The 17794-nt window shown below is 37.1% G+C and overlaps 1 protein-coding gene across 4 annotated transcripts in view; it reads left to right on the top strand.

Annotated features, from left to right (window-relative positions):
• LOC102588589 (ALBINO3-like protein 3, mitochondrial) overlaps positions 1-15790 on the top strand; it is a 27704-nt gene extending 11914 nt beyond the window's left edge. For 2 of the 4 annotated variants that reach the window (XM_006351822.2, XM_015310686.1), the window contains 9 exons: positions 370-429; positions 1542-1607; positions 2793-2840; positions 3336-3512; positions 3606-3661; positions 3753-3870; positions 4167-4256; positions 15054-15163; positions 15280-15790. In XM_006351822.2, the coding sequence (XP_006351884.1) occupies positions 370-429; positions 1542-1607; positions 2793-2840; positions 3336-3512; positions 3606-3661; positions 3753-3870; positions 4167-4256; positions 15054-15163; positions 15280-15436 (882 nt within the window). In that variant the 3' untranslated portion in view covers positions 15437-15790. The remainder of the gene's footprint in view (positions 1-369; positions 430-1541; positions 1608-2792; positions 2841-3335; positions 3513-3605; positions 3662-3752; positions 3871-4166; positions 4257-15053; positions 15164-15279) is intronic. The other 2 variants (XM_006351823.2, XM_006351824.2) reach the window with 2 other exon arrangements.
• Positions 15791-17794: the final 2004 nt, after the last annotated feature.

Raw genomic sequence — 17794 nt, 5'->3', positions numbered from 1 at the left:
CCTTTTCAAAAAAAAAAAAAAAAAAAAATATAAATAAATAAGAAAGAAAAACATCAGGGGGTTACATTTTTTTTTCCAGTAAACATCTAGGGGCTACATTTAAAAGAAGTTTTTTCCTAAAATTTCCCCTGCCCTTATGCACCAAATGACTTTTACAATATTTTGTCTCGTAAATGGGAATGGAATATAAGGGGGGAAAACAAGTTTCCAGAAACACTTTCTTGAAATTGATTATTTTGAGAATGCCGCATAGTGTATTCGAGTATATAGTATAGTGAGCTTGGTTTAGTTTCTTATGCAAGTGATATTCGAGGTGTTTTTTCTCCATGCTTTTTGATAGAGATGATCTCTCTCTTTCTATTACTTCAGGTATCCTTTCAGAAATCTTCAGTTGAAAAAATGAGTGGATTCGTGGGATTAATAGCCAAGGTCAGTAATCTGTCAGAAATTTATGTGATATATCCTCATACTTTGATCTAAAAGTGATTTTCGTCATTTTGCTGCGTAATAAAGGGACTTAACCAATCTCTATTCGAACTCCATTTGTAGAGGTACATCTTTAACTTATCGATTATCTTATTACCACAGTTATCCGACGAATTTGAGTAAATCTAAAAGATTCTATCCTCCTATCCAAAAAGAATGCCTAGTTTCAGAGTACGAGTATCAAATCATAGAATTTGTGAAGTGCATTCGGATATCGATTTCTCAATCCTTTGAAATATAATTTAAGTATCTAGAGATATAAAATTATTTTTTGATAATGTTAACATATTATTCATCAGCATAAAGCTAGTGCTGGGCCTGGCCACTCTAGAACAGAAAGTAAAAGGCTTATATATTTCACCAAGGCTTCCAAAAAGTCTGGTATGGAGTCTGCCTCCTTTATACAAAATTCTTGACACCCAAAATCAAAATACAATTCATCCTTCATTTTTGGATTAGCAGTTTGAAATCCTTTTTCCTTATTAACCTCTCCCATTGGAGCAATTTATCCCCTGTTAATGATAAATTACCCTTCTTAGATATCATTAGCGGCCATTCTTTTTGTTCTCAGGAGTTAACCATGTTTTTGTGTGTGTAACTTGCATCTCCTTGATGCCTTTCAAATACAACATCTTACTTCATCAAAAAAATAAAATATCTTTGTTAAAATATTAATAAATCAAATTGAATGTCCACGAACGTGTGAGATGTTATGGGAAAACTCTCAAATTTAGGCTCGTAAACCTTCAACACAAAACAAAGGATAACTTTAAACACGGGGTGTACATCTTTAAACCCACTTACTCTAAATTCTGGAATCCCCTCAAGAAACTAGTGATCATTAGCTATGTTGCTCGGACTCTTCAAAGATGTCGACGGGTGCGTGTTGGATCCTTCAAAAGTAGTGCATTTTTGAAAGATCCGCACAGGTGCGGCATCATTTTTGGAGAGTTCGAGCAACATAGATCATTAGTATGTTATCAATAGTTTTCTGTTTTCCTGATGATAATTTTGAGGTTTAAGTCTTCACACTTTTTTTTTGTTTTTTGTTACAGTACTACAAGAAGTACTTGGAAGTCCTGACATTAACCATTTTATTTATTACATTCAATATGCCCCAGGTAATCAACCATTTGATTCCAAAAAAATATGTGCTGTAGGATTTGTCCATTTTTATGTTTGAACTTGGCATCCCGTGTTTTCCTTAATTATTTTTAGCTGTGGTCCAATTTTAAGATAACTTGAAGAAGGAAACTGATTTTTGATCTTTGAACTGTTTATGTTGGTTTCCTTGGAACATTGTTTTGGTCCTGTTAATTTATTGGTCTCAACAATAGCTGGAATCATTGTTTTTCTTGAAAGTTGTTTATGGAGGCACACTTTTGACTTTTGTGTCCATTCTTTGTGACCCTTTTTTATCTTAAAATTGTTTCCTCATTTAAGGAAAAAAGGGTTTATGGTATTGTAAATATACTGTTTTTTCTGCTTTGAATCTGAGTATCTCAGTACCTGAGCAATTCATCATGTTAGAGCTATGAATTGGAATAGTCGGGATGTTCTTTCTTTTCTAGGTGGTTTGCATCATGTCTAGCTTGAATATGTCTTCTTAGGATTTCTGGACAGTCAGTTAGTCACGGTAGGAGATTTTTATCATTGTAATTTGCAGCTCTATGGGCCTATCTCTTGCCTTTATAAAGTTAATAGGCTCGAACCATATTATAATTGGATGGATTGCAAGTAGTATATCATGATTTAATGTTTTTTTTTGACAGGGTTAGTTTCTCTTGCGAACTGTTCTCGTTTTTATAGCCTCAGAGATGGATTGTACTAGGTATAAGACATGCAATTAATGTAATTGATATAGTGATGAAAAAGTGGCACATCAATGGTTGTTTGAAATTGGTGAAAGCTGAGCTTGGGAAGTTAATGAGTTGCCAATTGAAATATGACCTGATGAGACTACCCCAATGGTACAATATAAAATTTGGCAGAACGGGAAGCCCCTATGGATTTTGAAGTTGATGATGGATGGAGAAACTTGATTTAGTTGTCTGTCAGGTTTATGTTAGAGAATGGTAGCAGCGGTGGACTGATCACATACAAATAGATATTAACATTGATGGGTCACTAGCTTTTTCTTTAATCCTCTTAAATTTTTTTGGTGTTGGGTTGGAGAGCAAGAGAGGGGATTGCAAAATAAAATAATTGCATTGTCTTTCTGACTCATTGGCTTGACTTTCTATCTTCATATACCTGACAAAGGATTGTGTGCATGACATGTTTTTGTTTATATTTCTATTTTTCAGGGGAGTTTAGTTTTTTGGCTTACCAATAGTTCAATGACTGTTATTCAGGTATCTCTTCTGAAGTATTCTTCCTAAGGTTCCTCATCCCAACTTTATTTCTTGCTTGACTGGGCGTGCGGACAATGCTAAAGTAGTCTGTTATTGTTAGGAAGTTTTGTAACCTTTCATGTTATGCATTGGATGCCAAGAGGTCTTATTACACAAAAGGCATTAAGTTTCAAATTTGCTTTGTCCTCCTCCTAATGTGGAAAGAGAGCATGATAGATGAACTACTAGATAATGAAGATAGAAATTTTTCTTCAAACTTCCCTTGGAAAATGTCTATGATCTCCTCTTTATTTCACTTTTGCTCCCTCTAGACACAGTCTGTCTAGCAAATCATACGTAGCTGATGTTCTCTTTTGTAAATTTTTCCTTGTCCAATAGCGGTCGTTGAAAAATGTTGCTTCTTAGGGTTGCACTTCGCACATCTTCATGAATCAATGGGTGTGGTGAATATTGGAAAAATTAGTTTCTTAGAACTCATTACCTTCTTATATACAGCAACTATCTCTAAACCATCCAAATGTTCGCAAGAAATTGGGGCTACCTCAGAAGGATCCTCAATTAGAGGCTGCACATCAGAAAGAGTTGGGTAATCCTGGAGAAATCAAAATAGATCCATCAAAAAATCAGAGCAAAATATCTGTCCAGAACCTATCACCTCATGAATTGGTTAATGTTAGTAACTATTTTTGTTTCCTGATATTGAGACTTGAAATGTTGAATTTTTCTTTCTGCTTTCTAAATCTTTGTTTGTTGAAATCTCATCAGCTTTCGATCAAACTCTTAGCAGGAGGACGTAAAGATGAAGCTATGTCCTTTCTACGGTATTTCTCTCCGTTAATAAAAGCAATCCTCACCGCCTCATTTCTTTTTTTTCTTCTCTGTAGCATCCTCTTTTTAATATATGTGTTACAGACTTGCTATTGCCAAGGATCCCGAGAATGTTCGAGCTTTGCTTATTATTGGCCAGACACTGTTGCAAGATGGTTCCTTACCAGAAGCTACTGAATACTTGGAACGTACTATTGCTAAGGTTTGAGTTTCAAGTCCTGCATTTCAGTTTGAGTTTACTGATCTTCTTGATGAAGAAGATCAATTTGCTTTCGTGGACTAAGAATTTCCTGAACGTTATTATTTTCAGTTCATGGAAAGGGTGACTGAATTTGGGAAAGTCAAAATCTGTTTGTCTATATTTGGGACCTTTTAAAGTTTATGTAGTATGCAGTTTACTCTGCAGAAAACTTCATTTCAATAAGTGAACTTAACTTGGCTGCTATAATCTAGCAGAGTTGATCTGTTACTGATCAAAGTCAATTTCTGCAAGTTCAGCTTCTGCTAAAGGAGAATCAAATGGAAATTGAAGATGTAGATCTGCTGATTCTATCATCTCAATGGGCAGGTGTTGCCTGTATACGGCAGGTAATGGTGTTTTGAGAACATGGCTTGATGATTGACTTATAAATACAACTACTATGCCTAGATCCCGAGCATACTGGGATCGGCTAAATGAATTCTCACTCAACACTCCATTCAAGTTCATCTCAGACACCATATTTACTTGAAATAAATCAATAATAATTCTAGTCACAGATATTGAGTACCTTGCATCATTTACCTGATTCCTTGTGACATGGCGGAGTGACGACAATAGAGGAACCATGTATATAGGGGATTTATTTTGGGTACACTTTTAGTGGGTTGGACTATTGAAACTCTATTGTGGTATAATTTTAAAGGGAAAAAGGACAAATATACCCCCGAACTTTCGTAAATGGTATCTAAATACCCTTCGTTATACTTTTAGAACTCTGATGCCCCTATCGTCTAATTTTTGGAGCGTGTATACCCTTTGGACTAACGGAGGGACACGTGTCACGATCTTAACAACCTATCCAAAATTTATTTAATTTTTATTTCCAATTAAACAATCGACCTAGATAATTAAAAACCCACCCAAATAATTTAAGACCCAACCCAAATAATTTAAGACCCACCCAAATAAATCCCATATTTCCTTTCTTCTCTAGTTCAAGCAACTGCCGCAACTCCATCTTCTCCGGCGACTCCATCTTCTTTGGCGAAGCTCCACATACAAAACAGAACCCAACCTCCCTTGCTCTAGCGACACTCCAGCGAAATCACTGAGGTAGCGACCCTTCATCCACCATGAAACCTGACCACCACTCACCCATCTCTCCCTCACCGCTGCTCCAACAGCTCCGGCGAATCGAACCAGCGACCTTTGAATGGATTTATAATCGCAAAACTTAATAACTTTTTTAGATGACTGAAACTTTGAAAAATGAAGATTATAGGGCTGACAGCCAAGAAAATAGATCTGTGAAAATCGAAAATCAACGATACATTAAGCAGCCTTAGGGAAAACATCACATACTGAAATGACCTTCTGGAACACTCCTGCATTTTTCAAGATAAGAACATTGTGTGTGTCAATTGAATAGAAACTGAACAAGAATCAAGAATTGCAAGTATTGACATGCCAATATCAGGAAAAAACAATGAAAGTCTTAGTACTGATATTCGTACCAAAGCGAAGGTTCCTAGTTTGATTGGAGATTCAAGAATTACTTGAGCTTTCCTGCATGAATTTCCATTTCCAGGGAATTTAATTCTAACATGGTTAGAAAACTTTGAAGTTTACTGTAGGATTAGTTCCTGTCTCTTGATAACTTGGTTATAATTTCGGAGCGGGTCTTAAATTATTTGGGTGAGTTTTTAATTCTCCGGGTCAATTTTTTAATTGGAAATAAAAATTAAATAAATTTTGGATAGGTTGTCAAGATCGTGACACGTGTCCCTCCATTAGTCCAAAGGGTATACACGCTCCAAAAATTAGACGGTGGGGGCATCAGAGTTCTAAAAGTATAACAGAGGGTATTTAGATACCATTTACGAAAGTTCAAGGGTATATTTGTCCTTTTTCCCAATTTTAAATGATTCTCTGACGAGAAGGTTTCTATACGAAATTTCCCTCTTCCTTTTTCTCTGGGGTTGTAGTTGCTAGAAGTTTCATCTTAGTTCTCTTTTTTATTCAAATGTTTTTTGTGAAATTCCTCATTATCTACAGTATGTTTGAAGTATGTTTAGCTTGAAATTCCTCAATCATTCATCTTCCGTTTTTATATACTCCCTCTGTTTCAATTTGCTTGTTCTACTTTCCTTTTTAGTCCGTTTCAAAAAGTATGCCTCTTTCCTTTTTGGCAACTCTTTAATTTCAACTTTCCAATGACATGTTTAAGACCACAAGATTAAAGGACATTTTGATACATTTGATATATCTTTAATTTAAGACCACAAGATTCAAAAGTTTTCTTTACTTTTTTATACTCCATGCCAAGTCAAAATAGGATAAACAAATTGAAACGGAGGGAGTATGTTTTATTCTTATAGACCCCACATGCCCCTAAGGGCCTGCTGATGCCTAATTGCTGCTCTTCTATATAATGATAGTGAGGAGTCAACCTGGCCTCCCCCAATACCTAGCTGCTCTTCCCCCTCCCCTCTCCATATTCTAGACAAACTGATTACTCTTCCTCCCTGTATTTCTGCCTTGTCCATTATTGGAGGAAATCCTAGCCATTGCATGTTCTCTCTTTAATTTTTTTCACTATTCTAAATTAGCTAAACCTCAGTACAGTAAGTATGGTAGATTTGTTTTGGTTATTGTGAATGATCAAACTATATCATTATCCCTGGAAACAAGCCTAACGAGGGGTGGTTCAGACTTGTAAGCCGCATTGCAAGCTTAATAAACAGGGCTCTTTAATGTAAGTTACTAGCCCAGTCTTAGGTTATTTAAACCGAAAACTGCCTTCTTCTGATGGGAAAGTAAAAGAATTGGAGTAGCATTAGATCAATCTGAACATGTATACAGATGAAAATGGATCAAAATTTGCTCGTTTTGACGGAGAAGTTCATGTCTAATATGAGTAGCAATATTAGCTCACCTCAATTTGTCTAACTTTTAGACATATGTAATTGTTTCTGCTTGAAGATCATCAAAAGCTAATGAGTGGATGTATGTCTTTGTAAAGAATTTGAGGGCATATATATATATATATATATATATAATATATAACACTCAGATATGGGCTGTTAGCTTGTGATGATGTTGAAACATATTGTCTATAGATATGGGCTATCAAATTACAGACTAAATTAGTTTTGCAGATATCATGTAGTAAAACATTTTTGTCTTTGTTCAATGAAATTCAGAGATAAATTATTCACTTTACTCTCCTTAATATATTTATCTGAGCGCGAATTCAAATTAGTCCTTGGCTCTCTTCTTAGCCCAATCCTTCAAGAGAGAAGGAAATATATTTATCTGAGCGCGAATTCAAATTAGTCCTTGACTCTCTTCTTAGCCCAATCCTTCAAGAGAGAAGGAAATATATTTATCTGAGCGCGAATTCAAATTAGTCCTTGACTCTCTTCTTAGCCCAATCCTTCAAGAGAGAAGGAAGTTACAAGGAAGCAGTCCACAAGAATAGGTGGACACGCTTAGAACCTACTATAGTTCCGGAACAGAAGACGTTAATGGTTTCCCCTCATTTTGATGATAAGGGTCTACTGTAGAGATGTTTAATATTGAGTTTTCCCGACTGCGATGAGATCCCCACTCAGTGTATCGTCAGTAGGTTCGTCCCTCAGCTGGTATTTGGATGAGGCTCCGGATCGAGACGAAGATCCGGTGGATGTTCCCCCCTTCTTGGCATTGTACCTGTGGAGGTATTGTTAGTACCTTAGAAGTGCCAAAAGAAAGCAAGAACTGAAAACAAAACTACAAAACCTAAAAAATAAATAAATTCAGGAATAACACTATTTTTTATTCTAACATTCTACAGGTCGTACGAAAGGAGGCCAATTTTAAGTTTCTGAAGTTGGAACTATGATTCGCCAGTATGGTCCGTCAAAATTCCTACGGACCGTAGGTATACCCGTAGTTCCTAACTTAGGCTACGGGTTTGTGCACTTTGGGACCATGAGATTGATCTACAAGTTGTAGAAATTTCTACGGATCGTAGATGGGCTCCGTAGTCCCCCTCATATATCTTTAAACATTAGATGTTTGTACGAGTCCTATCTACGATCCGTAGATGATACCACGACTCGTAGATAGAAATCGTACAAACACAGGTGTGAAATAGCTAGCACTGATACTTGGGACTTGTCTACAATGGGCAACTACGAATTGTAGAAATTTCTACGGTCCATAGAAGACCCTCGTAGGTCGCAAACAACCCAGGTTAGTGTGCCTATTTCACACTGTCATCACAAATTAATCTAACTAACAACCCAACCTAAGATTCCTAATCATGGATACACATTAATTTCTCTACAAACACTCGCAATCCATCATTCTTAGGGTTCAACATCATCATTTAATATAAGCAACGAGAAACACAATAAATTCAACCCTAGGTTAAGTACAACGTAATTTCAACATCAAAATTAGTAGTTTTAGGATTTGCATCCATACCTTATCAGTGAAATTAGGTTGTGTGAGTGTGTTTGATTTTGACGACGACTCGAATTCCTTGACTCCTACTGACTGGGACCCACGACTTTCTCTTGTAAAATGGAGGATGAGAATTTTGGGGAAAAAGGAAAGAAAAGTAAAATGGAGAAGAAGAGGAAGATAATGGAGTTGTGGATTTATAATGTGGTGTGATGGATGATGAAAGGGTGGGAAATGGAGGGGTGTAACAGTTTAAACGGTTTAGGAAGAGGGAAATGGGGAATGAATTTGAAATGGAGGGTTCGGGTCAGGTCTTTTTATTTAAGTTTACTGGGTTCTACGAAAGCCCGTCTACGGACGGTATGATTTCCTATGATTTATAGAAGGTTTCCGTAGTTTGACTCTACACTTAGCAAAAATTAGAAACATACCTGGAGTCTACGAGTACAGACTACAGACCATAGAAATTTCTGCAAAACACACGTAAAATACCATCAAATCTACTAACAAATGCTTAGGACACATGCAAAACCCCAAGTTTAAAGCATGATAAGTACCGTAAATCTGTGGTACATCGACACCCTCAACTTAAAATTGTTGCTTGTCCTCGAGTGAAACTTACTAACACAAAAATGACACAATGCAAAAGTAAACCTAGAACTCAAGCAATTATATGACCTTTTCCTCAATAATCCTTCCTCCATTTCCATCTTTCAACACAGTGCAATCGTTAAGTTTAAAGCAAGCCAACACATGAGGATCTATTCATGACATAGACATATGAATAGATACATTCACATGCACAGATACCAATTACCAAGATACCGACGTTTCGACAATGTAATTGTGCCCTTACTGCAAATAAGTCCTATTTTTCACACATACATCAACATGTATTCAAGTTCAGGGTCTCAGTATGCTCTCTCTCTCTCTCTCTCAATTGAATTCAATACAATACATGCTCAAGACCATAGGCTTGCCCTTATATTCTACACTTACACTCTCGAACCGTTAAATTAGGATCACTATAGGACTTTTTTAGCTTGTAACATAGGCTCAGGGGTCAGGTCTGGTGTATTTAGATATAAAGTGACTTTTCTGCCCTTCTTGACATTACATTGGCTATTTTCCTCTTTTACAACCAATACTTGTGTCACCTCTATTTTTTATTCTTCTCATTTCGTTTTTCATTAAAGTTCGAGTGTGGCTTTTGACTTGTTTTTCTTTTTTTCCCATTTCAAACTTTTCTTTAGCTTTTCATTCTTTTATCTTTTTATTTTCTTTCGGCTGCCACACCATCTTAATTTTCTCCTCTTTTCTCAATACACAACTCTTTTCATAGCCTTTTCTTTTCTTGTTTTCCTCTATAGTAGCCACCCTCAACTTAGGTTTTTAACCAGAGTTGAGAGTTGAGGTGCACGATGTCCCAAGATGGACCAGGGCCAAAACAAAGGTTAACATTCACAAAGGGGGAGGTGAATTGGGTATATTGAAAGAACGGTCTAATTTAGACTCAACAAATTTGGATTGAACGGAGCATCTTTATTAGGTTGGTTGTTTTTAGGCTTAGTGGACTTAACTTCAACAGTGACCTATGATCATTTCCTAATTAACTGTTTAATCATCCTAGCAAGACTAACGAGGCAAGTTCTAGATTGACTCATATTGCATGAATGGACAAACACCCACATGACACGTTATTTCACTATCAAATTATCGGTGTATCTGGTTCATGCTTCAGCTCAAGTCATGTTATCCTATCAGTTCCTATCATGTTGTGCAAAGATCCTACACAATTTGCTAATTAATACCACAGATATAGCACAAAGCACACAAAAATTTAATTTGGAGGGATATTAATATCATCAATACTGCCATCATGCTTTTGTTTCTAGTCGACTTTCACAATCAACATCCTAAACATGCCGGTTCAACAAAAATTTAATAGTCCTTGGGGAAAAAGAACCCAGGCAAGAAAATTCTTAGGCATGATCCGAGTGTTCAGGCTATTCAGACTTCACCCTTTACACTCTTAGACATATTTATATCACCCCTACATAAAACAATGTGCAATGTCCCCATTGCACTAAAAATAAAGAACTGAGGGTGAAGACAAACCTGTGGCGCCTAAGTGCAGAAGAACTAGCTAGAGATGTAGGGGTCCGTCGGTGGAGACCCCGGTGCATTAGTGTGTGCCTCTATAATAGTTTGGGGAGCACCATTTGTAGTTCCCCCGAGCTCGAAGCTCCGGCTGCTTGTTGCTGGACTTGCTCCAATCTCACATCCTCACTATCTCTAGGCTACCTCGAGTGCACGCTTCTCCTGCTTCCTCTCGCGCTCCTCAACACCTTCGCCAATACCAGCATCAACATGTGTGCGTTTCCTAGCTGCACGAGTAGTGTCTACATCTCCAAATAGGGCCAATAGTACCTTCTCTCCAACCTCTGTGGGTGAAGGACCAAGTGGTGTAGACGAAGATGCGGTAGCCAGTGTGTCGACATAAGCCCGGAGCCTATCTAAATTTTTCTGGAAGGCACTCGGGGTGGTCTGGGGCCGAGTAAGATTCCTAAACTCAAATGCATCTATTATATGTTGGGTAGTCCGAGTCTGCTCCACCATTGTAACTCTCATCCTAGTCTCCGACTCCTCAACAACGGATCGGACCCATGGTCGAATGTGTTGCAGCAATTGTCATCTAAGTCTCTAATTGCTAAACTCTGGCGACCGGCATAGTGTAGTGACCTGATGCAGTAGCAGCACGTGGTGTGCTAGCGGACGTTAAAAGAGGGGTAGTCCCAGCAGGCTCAGTAGTGGTGGCTGGGAGCTCTCCCTCTCTGGGTTGCTCCCATGCAGGTACCTCACTCATAGGAGGCATGTCAAATTGGATGCCTCGTTTAGGTGTAGCCGAGTTGGCCTCATCTCGAATCAGACAGGCGTCCACGGTCTTGGTCACCTCAATCAATGCATCAACCTCCTCAATCAATGGGACAATATACTCTCTGCATAGGCGGAAGATCAAGCTCGGGTTCGGGAGAGTAGTAGTCTTTCTAAATGCCTACTCGTGGATCTCGACAATCAGGATGCAGGCGAAGTCTAACTCATACCCAACCATCAAACATGCCACCATCACGACTCGTTCCCATGTCAAATGGTTGTCCGCCATAGTCGGAGATAATTTGGCACGGGCAATAGACCACCAATGCTTTGCTGCCAAATTAAAGGAGGTCTTCTTGACCGATGCTGAAAAATCATGAACCCAATTGGCGTCAACACCCTGATCGGCAATATAACTAGCTCTCCATCGCAACAAATACTCTTTTTGGGCTGCATCCCTCATTGATGCTTTGTTTCGGACTAGCTGCATCCCTCATTGATGCTTTGTTTTGGACTAGGCATCCGATAATCAAACTCCATTGTAGATATGGGTTGCTCATGTGATGGGCTATAGATGAACTGATGGACTGTGTGCTCGAACAAATCTATGGAATGTAACGCACCGAAGTAGTTTGAAGTGGGGGCTGATCAAGCTCTTTGGCCTTTGGGGGCAAGACATTCCTTACTGTTGCTGCGTAGGAGGCATAAAATTCACAGACCATGATTGCACTATACTTGCTCGGGGGATCCGCCATTCATTTGCATTTGTGCCTTTTAAATAATGCATGTATAGCTGGGGCCAGTAATTACCCGTGGCTCCTCCGTTATAGGCTGGGCGCTCTTATTGCGGCCATTTTGGCGGATAATCTCCAAGTAAATATAGAACATGCTCATGCACACCACTGATTTGGCTCACCAGGAACTTGTATCGGCATGATGGATTTGTCTTCAAAAAACCCTGACCTAGGTAGAAAACTAATGGCAGGTATCAGAGGGTCTAGTAGGTGGTGCATCCTCTTCGTCGGACTAAGATGAACCAGAGGCAGACTCTAAGCCATGACTCGGACGGAGAGCCAGATGCCGACCCTGCCTGTGACATACTTTCCTTGCCCGATGCCTCAGCTCCCTCTTCAGACTGGGAATTGATCCATGTGGGGGTCCGGCTGTGCCAATCGGGTCCGGTGCCACGTTCATTTGTTTTGAGTGCTGTCGAGTAGGTTGGAGTTCTTTGGGTGAGTCATCTCCCACATCAGGGTTGTATCCTGACCCGCTTTGTTCATCGTCATTAGATCCTCAACTGCTATTTAGAAGCAGGCCGAGCTGAAGGTCAGGTGGATTTGCCCCTCTTTTTGGCATTGTACCTGTGGAAGGCAACAAAAACTTGGGTTCATGTTAAGAAAAAAGAATTTGATAGAAGAGAAAAGAGAATTATACGGATACGTACAATGTATATCTTAATCACATATCTGGATATTGATAATTGATATGTTTGTTGGTTGGTTGGGGGGGGGGGGGGGGTTAGGAAGCAAGAAAAACTTAAAATCAATCAACGAAACTAAAAATATCACAAGTACATTGTTTTTGGTCCTACGGTTGGGTTCCTACTGATCGTAGAAGGTTCTACGGGCTGTAGGACCCAATCGTAGGAAAAAAGGCCAAGTTTCATGTTTCTGAAGTTGGAACTACAGTTCCCGAGTTTGCGTAGGATTATATGTCTATAAATAGTCATTTATTTCTCGTTTTAAGGTTAGACAGTTGTAGTGTTGTGAAAAACGATCGCCTCATCCCCAATGGTAAGAGGCGATGCGACCCTTCATCACCTTTTAGCTTTGTGGCGAGGCGATCTTCAAAAGGCAACGCCATGGCGAGAATTTATATTTTTGCTTAAAAAAAGGCGACCAATTTAAGGTTTTAAAAGCTAAAAGGTAATTTTAGGGTTTTCGACTAGACTCCTTCGGGACCAACCAGATTTTTCCAGCAACTCCAAAGTCCAACCAATACATATTTCTTCTTCTCTTCTTCTTCCTATGTTTCTTTTTCCTTCATCTTCTTCAGACTTCAAGTCACTTCTGCCTCTGTTTTGACTTGTGTTATGTTTTTTTCTCATTTAAGTTCTAGATTTTTAGTATGTACTAATCTATTTTCGATTTTTGAATTGAAAGATTTGTTAATATGTTATTGCTTTTGAGATTTTGATTATTTATATATGCAATTAAATATTTTAATTTTTTGGTATTAATTGGCGTCACACTTCAAAGAGGCGAGCGGCTCGCCTTGTAGCGAGGCAGACCCTTGTCGCCTTTTATCGTCTTTCACCGTCCAAAACACTGGACAGTTGGATATCTTGTTTTTGGTTTTGAGAATTAGTTTGGTGAACAATTTGCCCATTTTAATTCTTGAAGCATCGGTTTATAATACATCTTTTGTTCGTCAATTCAAGATTACGGAATTCAACTACTCTAATTGTAAGAAGTTCATGATTTATTTTAACAAACTTAATATGAATTGTTATAACTCAAGCATGAGTAGCTAAATCCACAACTAGGGTTGTGGGAACCATGAGGAATTAACAACGTAGACCTAATAATTAGTGATTCTTGAATAGTGTTTATGCATGCATTGCTAATCTCTTCGTTTTAATAGCTTTTAAACGATGCGCAACACTAGAACTTGCCTTATTCCTACTTGCCCGACCAAGGAAGTAATGAATGGGAAAAGAGATTAAACAACATAGATTTGGCGACTACAACCGTCATCTAATAGCTTGAACCACCTCTGTGAGAAATCTGGGGTCAAGGATAAGGGTTAGTAAAACACACACCTGTAGACCGACCAAGTTGCATGGTGAAATTCCCTATTTGGGGGACAACCACTTAGGAGATACCTAACTTACCGATTTTGCATGTTAAACCCCAGACAAGGCTACTACTATAAGGTTTACTGCGTTAAGGACTTGTGGGGAACACATATACCCTAGTTTTATCTTCTATTTATTCTACAAAACATTACATCCTGCTTACTTGGTTACTTGTTACTGAATTAAATCAATCAAGCTTTTGTTTTACAAAACCTGTTTTTTTTTTATGGAAATAACTCGACTAAAAGTACAATTAACAATCAATTAGCCTGAGTCTTGCCTCAACTTTCATTGAAAGGTGTCTTCTACTTACATGTGTTTGATATGAATAAGTGGAATTGTATTATAAACTTTTATTTTTAGTGTAAGGAAACAAATGTAGAGGAAGCTGATCAGTTGGGAGTCTTTTTAGGGTCTCTGTAATTAGTTTGTATTAGACCACAATTTGTTCATAAGTGTTTGGAGGTCTCCGACATTAAGAATTCTGAAGAATACCGGTTCTCAAGATCTCTTTTAGCTAAACCTCACTCCCTTTCTTTCCTCATCCCACTTGTTGGACTTAAATTGAGATTGAATCAAACAAAATATATGAATGCGGGTTGGTTGTCGGCTGATTTCTCAGAGCCTAGAGTTTGTGTGGATGGTGGATGAAGCTGAAAGGCTGCTGACACCTCCAGAATAGTGGTTAATGTGGTCTTCAATTCCTTTATTTTTATTTTTATTCTTGAATCTTCATATTAAGGATTCTAGATGTTGTTTATGCCCTCTAAATATGATGACTGTCTAAGTTGCTCTCTCAGTAGAGCTTAGTTGGACCTAACTTCTATTTTCCTTGTGGTGTTTTGAGCTTGACTTGCCATATTTTTGGGCTCGGTGAGTGGCAGATATCTCAAGGCCTCTCCTTTCTTGAGCCAAACCTGAAATCTGGGCTAGTTCATGTCTGAGTTATATACTGGAAGTAGGTTTCTCATAGTGATATTGCACCATTCTGTTTCTTCTATAGGGTAAGATGGGAGAGGGACTTGCACACCTGGAACGCATAGCCACGTTGAAAGAGCCAGGCGACCCAAAGAGCAAGGCCCATTACTATGACGGATTAGTATTATTGTCAAGGTAAAGGTTTGTTTTAATTCTTGATTCAAGGTTTATATTCTCAAAGCAAGTTCTAGAAAACCTCTTGTTTATTCCAATTCTGCAATTGATTAAACTGGTACATGATAATTTTCCAGTACGTTGATCAATGTTGGCCGCAAGAACGATGCAATTAATTATCTGCAAATGGCTACTGCTTATGATGAGTCTTACAAAGAATTTCTGCAACAATGTGAAAATGAAGAGGATGATATCACTAGCGACCTTGTCACTAGTAGGAGAGGAGATTACTGAGTTCAATAAAACTCTTAATTCTTTTTTGCCCTTTCTGTTTCCTACTATCATGTAGTTTGTTATTTAGTTGTATCATAGTGAAAATAATCGCATCTTTAAAATTTTGTAGGCATCATTCTTGCTGCTAAGAAATTTTGATAGGTCAAAAGATGTAATAGGATTTTTGTAGAAGCTAGATATATATTTTTTGATGACAAGGGAAATCCGCAGCAGGCTAGATCTTAAATTGATGAATGCAAAAACAGAATCTGTACAGTTTGATTTTGATAGAGATCAGTTTTTTTTTTCTTGAGATGTCATGGGGGATTTTTGTCTTATAGGATCTCGTAAAAGGAAAATTCAATAATTATTCAAGTGTTTATTGAGAACATCTTTGAACTACCTTGTGTAAGTTTAAAATTATGACGAATTCTTTTCTTTTTCTTTTTACAAGAACAGGGGTAGCTCACATTTACCCTCTATTTGTTTTTAGTTTCAAAAATATCTTTCCCGTCTATATTTTGGACAACAAATGCCCTCCAAATTAATGGATGTCCACGTAAGCCATTTATTGCTAACATAACAATTCATCGTGGCAAAAAAGGGGGCAAAATTGCCCTTGAACTATCAGAAGTAACTCAATTTTACCCCTTGTTTGCTTTTGGTGTCAAGACTACCCTCATCTTTAAGTTTTTGGTGTATTTAATGGAATCATATATTTTTTTGGTGGTTTAATAGAATTATCTTTTTGATGCCAATGTTAGAATTAAAATTAAAGGTTCAACTATTTATTTATTTTTAGTTCAAATGAGTTTTAATCATCCCAAATTTCATGAAACGAACTTCTAACATGCAAATAAAATAGATTGTTTGCAAATTGCTAAACAACGAGTCCCTAAGATAAGTTGCACACCATAGAAGATGACATTTACAATTTTTATTAAGTCAAAAATATTTAACATAAATTAAAATAAGATCACCTTAACGGCTAGACATGTATCCTTGGTAGGTTGAAAAAAATCATTTGGCGATTCATTGATGAAAATGGATGAAGAGGAGATATAAAATATGATTAATTTAGTCAGGCGACCTCCCAAATGAGAGATCTCAGGTTCGAAACTCTTTGAATGCTTTCTCGGTTGAACTTGTTGCACAAGACTTGCTTAGTGTGGTTACATTTCCATTGTGATTTGCAGGCTATTACACTGAACTAAGCACTATAGAGAATAACATTGTAGTACCTTTTATCATGCTAAAGCATCATATATTCCTCACCTCAATTGAGGAAGTGCAACTCTGCTACGTACTAAGAATTATCACACATTTACAAATCAGCTTTTGGAAAGATCATTTGAGACACAATACAACAAACTCTTGAATCATCCAGTATAAAAAAAAGCAAAATCAGTAGATACCATACTTTATTTGGAAACCATATTTATATGTACATATTACAGATGAAACCAACATAAATTTTACTAATTTAGTAGTTAATTACCTTTTTTTTTTAATCCTATCATAATTCACACCCTGGATACATGTATCTAACACAGCTAGATACATGTTAGCCAGATACATATAATAAAGTGTATCTAAATAAGGAATGTAATTGAAGTAATAAATTAAAAAGAAAATCACATGTGTAACAACTTTGGAGTATCTGATGTATGACAATTCCTTAAAAGATAATCAAAACAATCGAAATCATTTCAATTTTTTTTTTGAGATTCAACAAATTTTACACTTTTTCTTCCTCGGAATTCTTCTTCAATAATTTTGAGCTTTTTCTATTCAACAATGATCAATATCACTATGTTGTTGAGATATTCTGAAACAATACATCAATTAATATAACCACCAGTATCGTTGTCTATTCTCAATCTTGTTTTTATTACGACAATGAAATAGTCTTAACAAAACTTCAATATTTGCATGGAAAACCACAAATTGTATGTCAAATGGGTGGGTTGGGTTAAATTTGGGCGGGCTGAAAATGGATCAACACAAAAATGGGTAATAATTCAACCCGCCCATAATTGATATGGGTAAAAATGGATTGGGTAAAATACTAGTTTACCCATATTTTACCCATGTTTTCATGAGTAAATATTACTCTACTTAAAAATTCAACATGGAGAAAATATTTTAGTCTTTTTTTAGATGAAAAATGTTGAAAATGCTTCATTTAGTTTTATTGTATCATAAAAGTCAAAAAAAATAAAATCCCAATTTTTCAATATAAAATAAATTTATGTAATAACAAGGGGAATTTTTTTTTAATTTCAAAGTAAATGAATAGTTACATTTTAGGACTAAAACACGCTTAATGCACTTTAAACAATGTCAATACTAATACATGATTTGCTTATTTTACACTAT

Source organism: Solanum tuberosum, unplaced genomic scaffold, assembly GCF_000226075.1.
Source record: "Solanum tuberosum cultivar DM 1-3 516 R44 unplaced genomic scaffold, SolTub_3.0 scf00134, whole genome shotgun sequence".
Classification (NCBI taxonomy): Eukaryota; Viridiplantae; Streptophyta; class Magnoliopsida; order Solanales; family Solanaceae; genus Solanum; species Solanum tuberosum.
Note: the sequence above shows the minus strand (reverse complement) of the source record. Positions and strands in the feature narration are given on the sequence as shown.